General features: G+C 44.3%; 2 protein-coding genes across 2 annotated transcripts; both read right to left on the reverse strand.

Moving 5' to 3' along the window:
* Positions 1-203: 203 nt before the first annotated feature.
* LOC124537484 (transmembrane protein 209) lies at positions 204-4,355 on the reverse strand. Its single transcript, XM_047114346.1, has 7 exons — positions 4,175-4,355; positions 3,972-4,100; positions 2,376-2,551; positions 1,925-2,287; positions 1,741-1,847; positions 1,432-1,651; positions 204-864 (listed from the first exon to the last, which is right to left on the reverse strand). Coding segments are annotated over exons 1-7 (1,428 nt in total). The 5' UTR covers positions 4,177-4,355; the 3' UTR covers positions 204-433.
* Positions 4,356-6,930: 2,575 nt separating this feature from the next.
* On the reverse strand, positions 6,931-18,467 carry LOC124537368 (endoplasmic reticulum metallopeptidase 1-like). Its single transcript, XM_047114195.1, has 12 exons — positions 18,113-18,467; positions 16,822-17,043; positions 16,449-16,596; positions 15,391-15,519; positions 10,366-10,522; positions 10,187-10,289; positions 9,861-10,101; positions 9,611-9,793; positions 9,010-9,530; positions 8,850-8,942; positions 8,187-8,391; positions 6,931-8,123 (listed from the first exon to the last, which is right to left on the reverse strand). The coding sequence occupies exons 1-12, from the start codon at positions 18,149-18,151 to the stop codon at positions 7,555-7,557; spliced, it is 2,610 nt and encodes an 869-aa protein (XP_046970151.1). The 5' UTR covers positions 18,152-18,467; the 3' UTR covers positions 6,931-7,554.
* Positions 18,468-18,682: the final 215 nt, after the last annotated feature.

Below are 18,682 nucleotides of genomic sequence, written 5' to 3' on the forward strand. Positions count from 1 at the left end.
TATTCTGAATTTGTTTTTCAATATTTCGACTAATAATAGTTTAAAAGAACAGTCATATTTTTATTCATTTTTTATTTAAACTAATATTAGAATGGGTTTTAATTAACAATAACAATTAAGTAAAACTCAGCTTGCTTATTGTCTTGCAAAGTCATAAGGTTTTTGTTTTCAATATTGCCTTACTCTAAAAGGAAGTTAAAAAATTAAGATTTACGTTCATTATATTTAAGTGTATTTATCTTAACATTATCAATTTATTTTAATGAGAAAATAATACTTGATAAGAACAATAGGAACCATTGTTTTTTTACAAGTAAGTGTCATGGAGGATAAAAATACAGTTTCAGGTCAAAATACTGTAATATTTTCGGAGTCCAAAAGCGATAAAAAAACATATCGCAATAGATTTGTAGTAAAAGGAGGAGATCGTCGATCAGCGGCCGATAATCCAGAGCATGTTGAGGCCGGCGCGGCCGAGGTGCGTGCGCGCCAGCGCCGGCGGGTCCGCGCGCGCCGCCGCCGCCAGGAACAGCAGCAGCGTGTGCAGCAGGTTGTTGCGGCCGCGCCCCACGTCCAGCGTCTCGTCGCCCAGCGCCAGCGCGTAGTGCGGCGGCCGCGCACCCACGCGCACCACGGCGGGCGCGCCCCCCCCGCGCCGCGCCGCGCCGCCCGCGCCCGCCGCGCCCGCCTCCCGCACGTGCTCGGCGCTGAAGGGCCGCGCGCCGCCGCCGCCCGCCAGCTGCCCGTCCAGGTACGTGGCGAACACGTGCAGCACCAGCTCCGCGTCCGTCGGCTTGGCCGCGTCCCAGTCGGCGCCCCCGCGGTCCCACCGGTAGCCGCTGAGGCAGCCGCCCTGCGCTAGCTCTGCGCCAACAGAAGTGGGTTCTCAATATTCGTTAAGTGTTCGTCGAACTTTTATTCCATTTCTCTCCAAATTTTATTGAATGCTAAAATCTACAAATAGTATACAACAAAGCATCTCTCTGTATCTTTACTAATTTCTCCCAAATCGTACAATAAATTTTGATGCAATTTTATATGAAATCTTAAAAGCGAGTCGTTTGGATTGGCCAAAGGGACGCATGCAGCCGTACCATGAGAATATCACAACTAGAAATATAAAAGTAAAGTAACAGCCTGTAAACCCACTGCTGGGATAAGGCCTCCTCTTCCATTAAGGTGGAATGCACATGTGGCAGAATTTCGATGAAATTAGACACATGCAGGTTTCCTCACGATGTTTTCCTTCACCGCCGAGCACGAGATGAATTATAAACACAAATAAAGCACATATATAGAGTGGTGCTTGCCTGGGTTTGAACCTGCAATCATTGGTTAAGATGCACGTGTTCTAACCACTGGGCCATCTCAGGTCTAAAAATATATTTATCAGTAAATATATCATTGTCCGCTCTTAAACATGCAAAGTACCCGCTAGGCGCCGGACGACGTAGCTCTGGTCGGGGAAGGGCTCGAGGAAGGGCAGAAGCGGCGCCAGCGCCGGCACGTGCAGCGCCAGCGCGCGCAGCCGCGCCGGCGCCACGCGCCCGCCGCGCAGCGCGCCCGCCTCGCACAGCGCCAGCCGCGCCAGCTCCTCGTCCGCCGAGCGAATCTCGTGCACCAGCCGCTCCAGGATCGTCACGTGGATCCACTGAATGGAACATCATACGCGCCCGTCGATTATTACGATTACACATTTTGCAAAATCCTCTTTAAACCGAATTTCTCCGAAGATCTTACAAGTCGCAGATTGAGGTTCCACTGGGTTAGACGCTGCGGATCGAGATCGAGTCGCCACCACACCTGCGGAGATCCCTGCGGTGAATTCTCCTCGAGTTTTCCCAGTCCTGTAATGACAGATCGGTCTCTAATCGGCGTCGACTTTCTCACCGGACTGGAAGGTCCAATCGAAGAGCAGTCTCACCGGCGTCGGGGGAGGCGAGCTGGTAGACGGGCGGAGGCGCCGCGCGCGCCGGCCCCGCGCCCTCGCCGGCCGACTCGGCCCTCGCGCGCTCCTCGTAATGCCGCAAGTAATCGGCGAGCGAGCCGCGGTCGGCAAAGAAGTGGTCGCCGACGGTGTCGAGCGACGACGGTGAATGCGAGTGTGCGGGCGAGGGCGCTCGGCGCGAGGGGGAGGCGGGCGAGGGGGGCGACGGGGGCGAGGCGGACGCGCGCCACGTGCGCGGCGACAGCGACAGGTCGGCGTCCGAGGTCGGCCACTTCTCGCCGTCGCTGTCGCTGGCTCGAATGCGAGAGCATTCATTTTGAGTCAAAATGAATGATGAGTCTGAAAATAATGTTAAGGATAATTTTTATTTAACAATTTTATTTTTATATTGTAAAGATAATATAAATATAAATTAAATTTTTTTTACCTAAATCGGCACTAGAGAGACCCAGCAATTTTTGTTGGTCTCGTGAAAGAGGCAGTTTAGCTGCTCTCGTGGGAATCATAGATAAAGCATACTGAATTAAATTGGCTGCTAATATACCAGCACAAATAAGCTCCACATAATGTAACATAGAAGTATATCCTGGACATTTACATGATCTAGAAAAAAAAAAAAACACAAGTGATATGTGGTACATGGGTGCGTTATACTTAATTCTTAGAGAAGGTATTTTTCCCCACAAAAAAAGAATGTATAGTCTATTTCAATTGAAGAAGTAAAGAACCTTAATCAACTACTTTGAAGTAGCAATGCTCATATTTTAATATGTTTTTAATCAAAAAATTTTATTTAATATTGCCAAACTAATTTCGTGGGCCATTACTTCTGCCAGACATAATAAAGATCGCTTAAAAATGAGGCACACTACGTTATAGTCGCTAGCCTACATATTACTTACCGCCGTCTATCTCTATGTATGCTTAGATCTTTAAAACTACTTATTAATTTAAAATTTAGGTTTTTTAACAGATAGATTGATTCAAGGGAAAGTTTTATAATATGTATAATACATGTTCAATATAGTAGAGAAACACTGATAATTTTAGATTTTTCTGAGTAGTAAGTACACCTACATCTTAACTACACAGTTGGCTAGAAATCCTCAAAATTACAGCATTGCTAAAATGATGTAGGCATATAAGAAAAAATATAAAGGTTTTTGATTTTGAAGAAGAATTTTTGATTTTTGATACCTAGTAAATTTTTGGAACCTATAATAAGTTTTAGTTTTCGAGTAATCATTGTAAAATTTTAAGTTCCTATTTCAGCTATATATTATCTAATAAAAATGACAGAACATTATCTATGATTTAACAATCACAGAGGCACTAAACAGTTTTTGTTTTTTCTTTATTCCTTTATGTTTTTATTAATATGTTGCGATTTCCGAATAACCAATAGATTTAACAATAGCATTGCCAAGGCTACAAGTTGCGACCAAGGAGATTTATTTTTTAAATTAATTTCATATATATTTATATATAGCAAAAGAAGTTTATCATTGGTTGTCACAATAGATTGTCATTGCTACCTATTAACTAAGCAATTTCAGATAATTGAAATGGCTTCTAGAAAAAAATAATAAATTTAAGTGAACTGAGTTAAAATATACATTATAAGTAGTTTGAAGTTAAAGAAATTATGATGAATTATTGATAAGGAAATTACAACAGCAATAGCTAAAATAATGGGCAATAATATTTATGTTGGCCACTCTTAAAAGATAGAAGGAAAATTTCAGATATTAGCCAATACATTCAAATAAACATATTAATTATGTCTTTACTCCTCTTGTGATTGGAATAGACTGTGTATTCTAAAATTTATATATTTAAAAAATGATACTGTATGCTATGTAAGAGCATAACATCAAATTTACAATTAAAATATTTTGACATATTCTACATGCTACAAAAAAAATTGATGTTTTTTCGAGGAACTACATGCAAATTTATAAATCAAATAAAAAACAATTATAATAAAACCAGGATTGTTACTGGATATTAAAATTGTACTTACAAGTCATAGGCAAATATCAGCAAAAATACAGCATTCAGAATTATCCATTTAATAGAGTTTGAACGCTTTTTATTTATATAATTTAAATCAATTGTTCGTTGAACCAGTTTTGAGTTAGGGCTAGGAGACCTAAAAGACAATAACAAATTAACCTAAAATAAAATAAATAAAAGTAACAGCATACAATTTAATACAAAACCTACATTTTTATTTAAAGATGAAATCCTACACGTGAAAAATAACACTAAAATTTATCGATCGAAATTAAAGCTATCGTTAGGCTTTCCATTAGTATTTTGGAGGTAAAAATTATGCACGAAACTAAAACAAAAATGTAAATAATACCATGGGCATTGCGCACCGGTCAGTGTACCCATCGATAATACATATAGATTATAGATAATAAATAAATGTTATAGAGTGGAAATGACATTACAGAGTATACAATTGTATATTTCATTCGTCTAATTCACAGATTTAATAAATCAATTCAAAAATAATTGATATTTCTCAATCCTGCTCAGATTTTTATTATTAATTATGCGTATTATTCAATAGTCACGTGACAGGACCATTAATTGTATTGTATTAATTGAGAATGTTATAAATTTTGATTTGTAAGTATTAGCAACATACCATCATCTGCTAATAATTATTGTGATTGGCGGTGAATTCTTAAAGATATAATTTACATGTTTTTTTTTTTGCTATTTTAAGTGTTCGTTATTTATCCTTTTCATCCATTTACGTGCGATACCCATAAATTGTCACCGGATCATTCAATATTAAAATGTATAGGTAATAAGTATCGATGGGCCCAAAACTCGGTTCAAATACTATACAAGAAAATGTTAAAATAAAATAAGTACTTTTACTATTTAAAATGAAATTAATGAGTATCTCACTATCTTTCATAACTTTAAAGTAAAACTAAGCCTTTATATACTTGTGGTGATTTATTTCAAGGCACAATGTAATAAATTATCCTTCTCTGATGTTATTATATTTTACAGGGTTAGTCAAAAAATCTGACTTTCATACAAAAAGTTATTGCATTTGAATACTATAATCAATATCTAGGAGGTTATTTATACTTCTCAAATAACCCTTTATATAATAAAATATGTTGGAGAAGATGAATTAAAATTTTATAGAATGTTCACTAATTTTGATTATTAGGTGAAACAATTAATTCGATACGTATACGTCAATTAGTTTTCGAGTTATAAGTGAAACAAGTTGTTAAGCACGACGCGGGCTGCCGGTGACGGTCTGACGTTATTGTACAACACGCTCAGTATGCCACACTTACCCCGCCAACGATTGCGGGCCTGCGCCGTCTATATTATACCTAAATAATTTTAAAAATGTCCAATCCAAATTCTAGGAAATCATGTGTTGTGCTTAAATGTAAAAATCCAACTACCAATTCGCCGGAAAAGTTGCTTTTTATAGTTCCTACAGATGTTAAAACGCGAAAAAAATTCATAAAAGCTATGAAGCGATTAGATCGATTACAATAGCGTATTCATGGTAAGTCTCGTCGCAGCAGGAGCTCGATACCATTGAACATGTATTTCTCATCTTTATCATGCACTACCCGAGGAGGAAAATAAGAAAGGACGACCTACGGTCGACAAAGTAGTCGAGGCGATGGAGGCAATTTATTCCTTTCTGAAAGAAAACTTCGACTAATGTCAATTTTCTATTAGCGAGTTAATGAACCAAAAAATGGAGTTTTCGTTCCTGCGATCAGAATGGTTAAAATACATTTGCAAGAATGGAGACGACATTCTCAATTCTCGCAATAGAAAAACAAGGGCGTGATTGCATGGTGTGCTTTCGAAACAGGGCTGTATTTAGGGGAGGGCAACCGGGGCAACTGCCCTTGGGCCTCCACATGAGAGGGTGCCACAGTTTTCAGCAAGTTAACAAATACTGAGATATAGTCAAATTATAATAATGTTACTATTTAATATTTTAAAAGTTACCGATACAAATACGAAACAATTCATTGCTTACTGATTGAAATAAAAAAAAACTAATTAATTCATAATAATATAATTATTTGGGCGTTCACGCTTCTGTTTGTCTAGGGCCCTTACTGCTTTGTGGCCCCGGAGCCTCCACACCTTTAAATCCGACTCTGTTTCGAAATACCGATTTCAAATTACTATTTCCGAAATTGTACGAAGAGAAAAAAGGATAACCACGAAGAAAGATTAAGAGTTATTCGCGAAGGTGCTGCGATAGTCCGTGAAAATACGAATAGCGATAAGACGAAAAACGTGTGACAAAAATGAATTTTTTTTTTTGTAATTATTACGAATTTGTCGGAATACACTCTTTAAGTTTCATTACAGTAATTTTTCAATACCTTTCACTAGAAAAAAGGAGCGAAAAACTATATTTTCTTCCAAAATTCGCGTTTTCTTTTATCGAAATCTCGATAACGATGATCGCTGCATGAAAAATGTATAGGACCTTAATTGTAGATCGTACAAAAAGCAAAAAAAAGTATTCCATAAAAAATTTCGTATCTCGATAGGGAACAGTTATGATAAAAAGTGCTGGTGACTTGATACTAAGCGGTGCGCTACCCGCGCGCGTTGTGAAATGACGTCACAGCACTCGCGCGGCTGTTAGCGGGAGTGACGGGACTCGATATTTTTCGAAATTTGAATGCCTATAAAATCAAAACTACTAGGTATTTTTGACTAAAACAAAAACTAGTGTTTTTGTTTTAGTCAGACGTCAGTCAATCATACATACAGGTTTTACTAAAAAAATTCAAGTGATTTGGCATACCTAGTAACATTCTCCATTGTCAAATTATGAATTGTTCTTATTAGTAAGTTGGCATATTCTTACTACTTCTGTTGTGGAAATATATTTAATTAATAAAAACAACACATTTTAAACAATAACGAAAAACTATTGTTAAAATAAATACCAAATATAATTGTAACAAAACTTTATTTACAAATGTAGCATAAAATTAAGTTAACCTCTGCAAGGATTTGAATAATACCAAAAAGGTAAACTTAATCAACTCTAAAACGTCGAGGAACAGACGCGCTACCGACGCACTGCGGTCGTGCCACCCCCGCGCCGCCGCCGGCGACTGCGTGCACGGGTTCTCATTTCTAAGCCAAGTTTTTAAAATTTGCTCTAGTGCCTCAACTACTTACTCATAGCCCAGTAACGCGGTGTGCTCAAGTTGTAGTCGCTACTCGCTAGGACTGCTCCGCGACAACTTTATTAAAGTAATCCCATCCCAATAGCTATCTTTAGTTTCCGTTTAGAAATGATCGCCGCAACAAACAGTCCTGCCGTAGTCTTACTATTACAATATTCTATTCATAATAAGCGGGTTCGTAGTTTGGTCTGGTACTCTTAGTTTCGATTAAAATTATTGCACACATTTTATATCATTCAAATAAATATAATAACGAATCCGAGCGGGGCGCGGCTCGGTACGGCTGCGCCGGCGAGGGCGGACCGCTGGTCGCCGCTACGGACGAAGCGCAGTCAACCATATACAGTCGTACGAGAGTTCGCCGGCCGAAGCGTTTGTGTCGCGCTAGAGCTCCAGCAGGTGCAGGTCCACGCCCCAGCCCGTGGCCGCCACGGACGCCGGCAGCGCCGCCAGCAGGCGCGCGTGCCGCTCGTGGCGCTGCCCCGCGCCGAACATGGCGTGGCCGGCCGCCGACAGCTGCAGCCACGCGCCGCCCGCCGCCGCGCCCGCTGCGCCCGCCGCGCGCCGCACCGTGCAGCGCAGGCGCCACGGGCGCGGCCGGCGCGCGTGGTGCAGCGCGATGAAGTACGTGCGGCGCGCGCCCCAGCGCGGGCCCGGCTGCGGCGCGCCCTTCAGCTCCGAGCACCACGGCACGTGCGCGCCCGCCGCCGGCGACAGGATCACCACCACGTGGCTGGGGCCCTCCAGCTCGAGCGCCAGCGTGCGCGCGTCGGGGCTCTCGTGCGGCAGCAGCTCGGCGCGCACGCGCAGCGCGGCCAGCGGCGGGCCGGGCGCCGGCAGGCGGTGGCCGCGCGACACCAGCGACAGCACGGGCAGGAAGTAGGGCGCGCCGCAGTACAGCCAGCGCGCGCACTCGTCGGCCGAGCTGGCGCGCGCGTCGCGCATGCCGCCCACTGCGCAGGAGTCGGTCAGGGGACGTGGGGCGGGGCCGCGCGCGGAGGGGGGGCGGTGCTCACCGTGCGCGTCCAGCGAGTGCGGCGTGTTGGCGTCCAGCTCGGGCAGCCAGTAGAAGTCCTCCACGACGGGCTCGGGCGTGTGCAGCGTGCGGCGCGTGTGGAACAGCATGACGCGCTGCGGGCGCTCGGCGCTGTAGGGCGCGCCCAGCGGCGTCAGCACCACCAGCGCCACCGTCAGCGCGGACACCAGCGCTCCCGCGTATATCTGGGTGTCATTTATTCCGACTCATTACGCGATTTCCACGACTCGCAATCGTGCCTCGTCTTGCACTGATTTGATCTTAATAAAAAGTACCAACTACAAATAAATCAATATATCACGAAGTCATTTCACCTGAATGTATGCGCGTCTTAATTGTCTCCGACTTTGTTTTATCCAGCTGAAATATTGCTGGTAACACTTTTCCGGACGCGTGGTGCGTCCGGAAAAGTGAGAAAGTGGACGTCGAACTAAATGAAAAATACTCGAATAACACCACCTATCTCATACCATATTGGTTATCACCTACAGCGTTGCTTGCCTGAAATCACTGAAAGGACTCGAAAATTCTGTGCTACTTCTATTTAGGCTTTAAGTATTGGTTTGTACTTTTATTCTCTTTGTGGTGTACAATAAACGTAAAAATTAAGGTTAGTTTAAAAATAAAAACGAGATATGAGTACCAGCGGAGCAGGCCTGCGCGCGGCCGCCACCAGCGGCAGCATCCAGCTGAACGTGGTGAGCGTGAGCGACGACACCACCAGCGACATCATCACCTGCCAAACGAGAGCCCGCATCACATGACAGTTCCGGCTCGAGCCGCAGACAGTGGCACATACTGACGTCGGCCGGAAGCGGGGCGGTGCCGGCGCGGCCCATGATGGGCACGAACATGTCCACGGAGCCCAGCGCCAGGTACGCGGACTGCAGCGCCGGCAGCGCGGACAGCGCCGCGTGCAGCGCCGCGCCCGCCGCGGGCGAGCAGCGGGGCAGCGCCGCCAGCGCCGGCAGCGCCCACAGCAGCGGCAGGAAGGCCGAGCGCAGGCCCGCCAGCGCGCCCGCCGCCAGCACCACGCCGGCCCACAGCGCCAGCGCGTCGCGCCACGCGCGCCACTCCCACCAGCCGCGCACGGGCGCCGCCGCGCGCCACGCGTAGCGCGCGTCCGCCCACGCGCCGCACAGCGCCGGCAGCGCGTACAGCGGCACCAGCAGCCCGGGCGACGCGTAGAAGGCCAGCCGCGCGCCCGCCGCGTGCAGCAGCAGCGCCGGCAGCAGCGCCGCCGCCACGCCCGCCAGCTGCGCCAGCGCCGCGCCGCGCGCCGCGCGCAGCACCACGCGCCACCACGCGCGCCGCGACATGTACACTGCGCCCGAGGGACCCTGTTAGCCCGGCCCGACGGCCACCCCGACGGCCGCCCCGCGGACGAGGTGCGAATGGACCTACGTTGTCTGGCGGCGTCGTCGGCCGAGAGGTGCAGGGACAGCGCCAGCACCGCCAACGTGGCGACGACAGCCAGCGCGGCGGCGGGCGCGCGGGCGGCGATGACGAATGCGCCGACCACGTCGAAGAACACCGGCTGTCGCTCTCGTTCGGTGGCGAGCTCCAGTCGCTCGTTGGCCAGCAGCCCTGCGAGCCGCCAGCCCCGTCAGACCGCAGTCGGCGCGGCGCGTCGGTCGCGGCGCCGCCTACTCACCGAGCGTCAGCGCCAGCACGTTGTCGCCGGTGCGCTGCAGCGCGGCGGGCGGCACGCGCGAGGCCGTGTCGAGGCGCGTGTGGTACACGTAGCCGTTGCTGCTCCACGCGAGGTCGACGCCCGACAGGTCGCCGTAGTCGCGGAAGATGCGGAAGTCCGTGTCCGCCGGGATGAGCCCGCTCTCGAACAGCTCCTGCGCCAGCGACGACGCGAAGGGGTGCGGCACCGCGCCCGCGTACACCTGCCGACCGGCCGAGCGTCACGTTTCGACAATTTTACGCGCGAAGGATCTCGAGGCTGCATGCCGAAGCCACCCGAAGAATCACCTCCATGATCCAGGGGTCGTGGGGGCCGGCCTGGAACAGCACCTCGCGGCCGCCCGCGCCGCACGCCTCGATGTTGATGAAGGCGCGCACAGATTTCGCCCAGCTGTTTACGAACAAACGCGTCGTTAGTACGGCGCCCACGTCGGCGACGCGTCACACGTCAGAGGGGCGGCGCTCACGGGTGCTGCGTGACGAAGGCGTGCGAGGCCTGCAGGATGTTCTCCTCGGCGCCGTTGAGCAGCACGACGACGTCGTGGCGCAGCGGGCGCGGCGCGGCCACGAGCGCGCGCAGCGTCTCCAGCGCCACCGCGCAGCCCGCGCCGTCGTCGCTGGCGCCTGCCGCGTCAACCATACCTCGCGTCACTTACGTGGGACACTCGTTAGCGCTACGATATTTATTGACCTGCATGCAACGTTTGTAGTCGGACTCCCATTCGAAGTTCCGAGCGAGTAGTACATTTTTTATTTCTCTCGTTGCAAAACTTCCGGCTTCGAACAAGTAATATCGTTTTTTACTTCTATTTAATCAAACTATATTATATAATTTCACATCTTCATATCTTATTTGTTGAAAGGAAATTGTTTTCAAATATTTTCATTTGCGATGAATTATGTATGTATAGTACGACACAACTTAGATGTCGCATCGGCAAAATTCGTAAAACCGATCACATCCGAATTAAGTACTATCCCAAATCGTCAATATTTATTTCTCACGCGAATATGATCTTTGCAGAAACGTTATAACTTGTAATATCATATGACCTAATATATTCGTCAATTTGACGCGTCGATTTACATGCACTTGCTTTCTCTGACGCGTGAATCTATAGCGACGAATAGCGTCGAATGGCGAAATAGAGAGCTATTTCTATTGGTTGTGTAAATCGGCAGTAATCGGTTTTATTTTCATTCCATTGCATTTTCCGATGCTACATCTAATTTGTGTCTTACTATAACCTTTTTCAAATTAAATATTTATTTTTTTGTAAATTTTTATATTTTTAAGTCACAAAGTCAAGTGATTTAATAGACGCATATTACCGGAAATACAACGCATACTAAACAACTTTCCTCATTAGAAGATTAACTTAGAAATAGATTCTACGTGTCGCATAATTACAAACAATGATTACAAGGGAATCACAGACTATTACCAGCTCTCCAGAGCTTCGAGGCCCGGTGAAAAAGGGAGGGTATGGCAAAAGAGACATACATACCTGGGTAGACAGAAAGGTAAAATATGACGGGAAACGGATGTACCTATTTCATTATATAAACTTCCAAGAAGGGAAAACGTGACTATTTAAAAATTCATATATCCAAACAAAATAATATCTAATAGTATCGCAAAGACAAGCCCAGATAGGTACTTAGAAGATTACTCTTTTTTTAAATTAGTATTAAAACTAGTAGAGACTAGTTAATTTCTTCGGGACTCCAAGAAAGATACTCGTATACACATAAGTAGTTAAGCGAAGATATTTGATAACAGTTTGTACGTTGTACATGTAATCGTAATTGTAAAATACGTATATTTTGTTTTTTGGTAGCAGTCAAACTGCTCGTCTGATATTATGTAAGTACCTCGAAGCTTAATTAAATGGATAAAACAATCATATTATGTAGACATCAGTCGGGTAATAATTTGTAAAAAGATAAGAATTTTTTAAAATTTTAGTAAAATGTTAATTTTATGAATGCATTGTTCAGTTCATTCGTGTGCAGCGGATTTTACAAGGACGACATCAGACCTCAATCGAAACAAATGCCGAAATCACCCAAAATTATACGGATTAAAGGAAATTAGCAAGATGACACTTTGATGAGGCAGGTGAAAGGTCTTTATTGTCATTTATCAGGATCTGCCTCCTGTGTATTATTTTGATAAAAAGTAATATGTCGCGCAAAGGTTATAATTATTATATTATTTGGTAAACAAAATACACAAATATGCTCTCGATGAACTAACCATTAGGTCTTACTAGATCTTGGAAGTGTACAATCTTTCGTCTGAAAATAGCATTGGACTTATAAATGTATCTCGATCTTGGCTGCAGTTCTTTATGCGGGTAATCAGTTCCGTGTTGGGGCCACTGCTACTCTCGAATGCTGCAACCGTGCATGTCCAAAACATTTATCATTTTATCTACTGAGTCAATTGTTATTTGCTTTAAATTGCATTTGGGTACGCAACGAGCTAGAAATACTTCAGTCATATTTTGAGAAAAAAAATTAGGAACATATTCCACCACGCCGCTTCAACGCGGTTTGGAATGTAGTAAACATGAAAATTATGCAATGCTTACCACCTCATGACATAATTACACATGATGAAGGCCCGCGCAAATATCTCTCACATTAGCAAGACATGCTATTGGTACACGTGATCTTAATTACGAGCAATTGACTTGTGATCACAGTGACGAGTACGTGCTGTGAGCGAGGACTTCGCGACACGAGAGAAGCTTTTGGCCATTTCAGTGGATGCCAGTTTCAACATGAGATAAATTTTCAATCAGTAGTCAGAGTCTTTATAAAGTTTATAATTTGTCATTTTTAAGGCATACTAATTATTTAAAACTGAAGATTTTAAGGCATTACATGTGATTCTAATAAGTGTTCGCATTTGCAGCGACTCGAACCTACGATGTACGTATTGAAGTTTCGTGACTGCCATCGACAAATGACTCGGTTTAACGATTATAATCGTTATTATTTATGATAATTATTATTTATGATTTAATTAACAATTGAATTGACGCGAAAATAAAAAGGTGTAATTAGAAATAATTTTTTATTTGTCCTTTACTTTTTTAACATGTTTATAATAATCCACCAACTAATGGTATAAAATTTAATTATTTCAAGTAGGAACGTATTCGCATATGAGGAACCGTATTTATTTACAGCAATTAACGTGATTTCGTCCACCTTGAGTCCGGCGTTCGCTCAGACAATTATTCAGTTAAGCGGACGACACGCTCGCCTCACTCTGACTGCTCTGTCTATTATTGTATTATAAACAGCTGTGCGGAAACCGACGGACCAAACGTTCAATGATGTGTTGTTTTTATCACGCAGAAATTAACATAAATACGGCTTGTATTTACATAATTATCTACGTAATATAATTGGCAATAAAAACAACGTTTACATAGCCGGTTCTTCTCATATTACCCATACAACTAAATTTATGTGATGTGTCGCGGACCGACAAATGGATCGCCTGGTAGGCGGTCACCACCGCCCTTAGACATTGGCGCAGTAGGAAATAATAACCATTCCTTCCATCGCACAAATGCGAGCGTGTAATTCGACCTAGGGTGACCAACGGTTGTTGCTCATCAAAACAATTCGGTTAACGAGAGTCGAACAAATATTTCACAATGAATACAAAGTTGGCGGCAATTATCAGTTCGCGTTAAATGTGAGGTTTTATTTAACATTCATTTCTCACGGGCCGCAGCATCGTCCTTCGTTTGCGTTAATGAGCTGAACATTTTGTGACGTTAGTGGAGGTGGTTTGTTGTGAGCACGAATCAAAACCCAGTTTGACGAATCACAGTTTATGTTTTTAAAGTTCAATTAAACCTAATGCTGACGTCAGAGAAAATCTTTCGTTGTTTTTTCTTAAATAAAATCTACTACTCTATAATATAAGCGACTAGCGGCCCGTCCCGGTTTCGCACGATTGGACATAAGTTTTTTTTATATTTTTACCTTTAATTATATATTTTTGTTGACATGTTTAATAATTGTCTTTCTATTTCAACTTATTTACACAAAAACCTTAATAAATATTTACATGTATATATTAGTAAAAACTGCATGCAAATCCGTCCAGTAATTTTTGACCTTACCGCAAACATACAGACAGACAGACGCGGCCGGGGGACTTTGTTTTAATATGTAGTGATAATGAATACCCCACGTTATCTCAAATTTCTCAAGACGATTGAGTCCCAAGATCGTATCTCTAACTATGAACTCTCAAAGATGACTCATTATGCATTTACGAGTTCAACTACGATACTGAAATATAATAATTAATTAATATGATATGATAGCGCTCATGGCCTTCTGACCGATTCGGTAACTACTGAGTTTCTCGCCGTTCCTAACCGGTGGCAGCTTCGCTTAATATATTTTGTTTAGTGACGATTCAAAAGTTCCAGTAAAAGTCTACTTGGAGGAAGTATATTTTGATTGATTGGCCGTTGGCAACGGTGTCTGGCCAACCACGCCGGATAAATTTTCCTTCATGGTGGTTTATCAAAATCGAGTGTACAAAATCCTCCTCTGTCTTCCAACTGCAGTGGAACGGTAATTCGACACGAACAGAATTCCCAAGTATATATACGTGAGTGGTATACGCTAGAGCGTGTGGGTGTGTGGAGCGTGTGGGTGTGTAGAGCGTGTGGGTGTGTGGAGCGTTTGGGTGTGTGGAGCGTGTGGGTGTGTGGAGCGTGTGGGTGTGTGGAGCGTGTGGGTGTGTGGAGCGTGTGGGTGTGTAGAGCGTGTGGGTGTGTGGAGCGTGTGGGTGTGTGGAGCGTGTGGGTGTGTAGAGCGTGTGGGTGTGTGGAGCGTGTGGGTGTGTGGAGCGTGTGGGTGTGTGGGGCGTGTGGGTGTGTGGAGCGTGTGGGTGTGTGGAGCGTGTGGGTGTGTGGAGCGTGTGGGTGTGTAGAGCGTGTGGGTGTGGGGGCGTGTGGGTGTGTGGAGCGTTTGGGTGTGTAGAGCGTGTGGGTGTGTGGGGCGTGTGGTTGTGTGGAGCGTGTGGGTGTGTGGAGCGTTTGGGTGTGTAGAGCGTGTGGGTGTGTGGGGCGTGTGGGTGTGTGGAGCGTGTGGGTGTGTGGAGCGTGTGGGTGTGTAGAGCGTGTGGGTGTGGGGGCGTGTGGGTGTGTGGAGCGTTTGGGTGTGTAGAGCGTGTGGGTGTGTGGGGCGTGTGGGTGTGTGGAGCGTGTGGGTGTGTGGAGCGTTTGGGTGTGTAGAGCGTGTGGGTGTGTGGGGCGTGTGGGTGTGTGGAGCGTGTGGGTGTGTGGAGCGTTTGGGTGTGTAGAGCGTGTGGGTGTGTGGGGCGTGTGGGTGTGTGGAGCGTGTGGGTGTGTGGAGCGTTTGGGTGTGTAGAGCGTGTGGGTGTGTGGGGCGTGTGGGTGTGTGGAGCGTGTGGGTGTGTGGGGCGTGTGGGTGTGTGGGGCACTCACCGGGGCTGTCGGGCACGGTGTCGAAGTGGCAGTTGAGCAGCAGCGCGGTGCGCGCGCGCGCGGGGCGGGCGCCGGCGCCGCGCGCGCGCACGGCCACGCTCTGCACGTCGCGGTACACGTTGCTCATGCCTGCGCGACACATTATAAATAAATATGAGACAACATCACATACATTACTCTGATCCCAATGTAAGTAGCTGGAGCACTTGTGTTATGGAAATCAGAAGTAACGACGGTACCACAAACACCCAGACCCGAGACAACATAGAAACCTAATGGTAATCTACATCGACTCGGCCGGGAATCGAACCCGGGACCTCAGCGTGGTGTACCCATGAAAACCGGTGTACACACCACTCTACCGTGGAGGTCGTCAAATTACATTACTTCTACAGACCTGTATTCTTGTGGATGCAGGTGTTTACTCTCCAATGCTCCATTTCGTGCGTTTCTCAGTTATGTAGTTTCTTAAGTATGAAATTTTTGCAAACGTTATTTTATCTATTTTATAATATAAACCCAGAAACGGTTCGAGACAAACTTTACTATTCGATAGGCAGTTTAATAAATTAAAAATGGCTTTAATTTCAATGTTATATATTCGGTCGGCGGTCCGGCAAATGACCACCTGATGGTAAATCGACATCACTGACCATAGATATTACGTGCCTTGAGCATCTTCAATAGACTGCCCCAACCGCCCTTCCTACCAAAACACAACGTCTGGTATCAGAAATATTGTGTGACAATAATTTTATTCGAAGTTTGAAAAAATATCAAAGAAATTCATACGAGCCAGTTTCGTCATCAACGGACATGTGTCGCTTTGTCTTCAAAGAAAACAGTTAAAACTCGTCTTACGTTACTGTATTGTGCAGCTAATGGGTTTGCCCGGCTCGAAGTCGTTTATTGAACACAAGCTTGAATTTCAGAGCAATCGAAAGTAAACACGTCCATGAATCGATTTCTTTGGTTTTCTTGCAACATATTTACACTACCCCAGTTAATGTCCGTTTATTGTTTGATATGCAAAACAATAGCGAAACACGCCTGCTTACCGTCGAGGAAGGTGAGCGAGAAGGCGCCGCTGGCCGAGAATACGTCGTAGTCGACGCGGTTGTGCGGCGACGCCTGCGCCGCGATGCCCTTCACGGCCTCCACCAGCATCTGCACTGCGAGCACTTCGTTCTCATAGCTGCCCGCCACCTGCCAACGGATGGAAACAAGTCATATTCTAAGTATTCCACTCAATCTCAGTCAAGCGATTGAGTAATTTATTCAATCCAATTATAGTAATGCAGCAATGTCGACACGCGTCTTAAAGAATCTTCAGCAAATATCGCATGCATAAAACCTCGAAATTATTTTTTTTGTCTCCTCAGCAATTAATGCCGAAGTTCGTTCTTAGGTCTTTCGAACGTAATAGTTTACCCTCGGGCCGATGGAGGTCAGGTTGACGAGGTGCTCGTGCGCTATCTCCGCTATGAAGCGATCGGCCGGCGCGGAGCGGTCGAGAGGCTCGGGTAGGCGACGGTCCACCAGCGCCGCCACCACCAAAGACAGCGACGTGACGAAGGCAGCCACCGCCATCCAGCGAATTGGTACCACTCCATCTTCGAATACGTTCTCCTTCACCACCTGCCCGTGCCTGTGCTGTGCCAACGCGTAACATAGATTCCAAATTTAAAACATTTTTATTTGCATTCCATATGATGAGGCACGTCCGCCTCTTTCGGTCGATCGGAAGAATGCATGTTTCCTTGTGTAACATTTCTGGTGCGTAGCTACAATATCACATATTAATAAAAAATATTTTCATAAGATTTCTACTAGTACACGGAATGATTAATTGTTTAAAAGATTTTTGGGTAAACTAGCTAAACAATAACGACAATTGTTGAAGATGTGAGACTAAGTCATGCCGATTGTGAGTCATACTAGCACACACCGCGCCAACCGTGGCGATATCGTAAACCAATAGTTAAACGTAGGTATTACGATTTATAGGTTTTATTAATTGTACCTTGCACGGGTAGGTACTTCCTCAACAACATCGTTCTTAACGAGTAAATATCTATGTAGATTAGATGTAGGAAAGCATTTTATTTTAATTTATTATTAGCTTTTCCGACTCGGTACTCATTTTCTGAGGGTTGAGGCTGGCGACATTTTTTAAATAACAAGTTACAAGCGCGTTTAGTTAGCGAGACGTGAGGTTCATGCGTTTTTGTCATATACTTTAGTATGCGTATTTCTACAATTGCACGTCGATACTAATTGCAAAGGGTAAAGCTAACTATCTATTCACATTTATTTAAAAATCGGCACAGAAGTCAGTACCAGGTACCAGTTAACGAGAATTAATACGTTGCGACAGTTAGGTAAATTAAACTGAAATTGTTTTAGCACAGTATCAGTCACTGAGAGTTTGATTTTACAACATAACTCACAAAATAATGCTTATGCTTTGTTGTGAACATCGAAAAAAGTCTACGGATTGCTGATTGTACTTGTATTAAAAATATGCATTGGGAAAAATACCAAGTATTTACGATACGAGACATAGTTGTTGTAATTGTTTAGAGCTTAGGCAACACAACGATAGACAGCTGCTCATAGAAAGATGACTGAGTTGTTAAGATAACAGAAGTAGGTTAAATCTTCCTATGACACAAAATGTTCTTGATGATGCGTGTAACGTGCTATAATATTATTGACTTACCTGTTTATTCGAGATTCTTAAATTGTATACACCTGTCATTGAATATTTTATAAAAAACCAAAACCTTTGCGGTCGTTATATCGATTGCGGTACATAATTTAACTCTCGGGAGCTTTTGACCTCGTGCGAAATGCCGCATTGTATGACATGATATATTTTTATTTTATATTCTACATAATATACAAATGTGTCTTTAATTTTGGTAAATTCCAAGCTTCATCGAAACCAAATTAATTCGAGGTGTGTGTAATTGACCGAGACAGAATGTTTTACAATCCTTATCTTAAAAACCTAAAAAATAACTTCAGGTGTGCGTCGTGAAATGATATTATTTCCAAGCATATTATTATTAAAATTATATAATATATATTAAAATAAAATAATAAATGTACGAAAAATTACAAGCTACATGAGCATGAAATGAATAACACAACTCGTATTTAAAAATATTATAAAATATTACCATTTTTATATTATTACTCTTGTTTGGTAAATACATATTAATGTAGGTCACATATTTTTACTTTTGTAAAATAAAAATATTTTATTAAACGTAATTCACAACAAAAA

Source organism: Vanessa cardui, chromosome 18 (genome assembly GCF_905220365.1).
Source record: "Vanessa cardui chromosome 18, ilVanCard2.1, whole genome shotgun sequence".
Lineage (NCBI taxonomy): Eukaryota > Metazoa > Arthropoda > Insecta > Lepidoptera > Nymphalidae > Vanessa > Vanessa cardui.

Coding starts and splice junctions, on each gene's coding strand:
- LOC124537368 (XM_047114195.1), bottom strand. CDS start 18,151: ATGACAGGTGTATACAATTTAAGAATCTCGAATAAACAG. Junction 15,520..16,448: donor CTCGCTCACCTTCCTCGACG/GTAAGCAGGCGT, acceptor TGTGTCGCGCAG/GCATGAGCAACGTGTACCGC. Junction 8,943..9,009: donor CCGCCCCGCTTCCGGCCGAC/GTCAGTATGTGC, acceptor CTCGTTTGGCAG/GTGATGATGTCGCTGGTGGT.
- LOC124537484 (XM_047114346.1), bottom strand. Junction 2,552..3,971: donor CTGATATTTGCCTATGACTT/GTAAGTACAATT, acceptor TTTTTTTTCTAG/ATCATGTAAATGTCCAGGAT. Junction 2,288..2,375: donor TCTCTCTAGTGCCGATTTAG/GTAAAAAAAATT, acceptor CATTATTTTCAG/ACTCATCATTCATTTTGACT.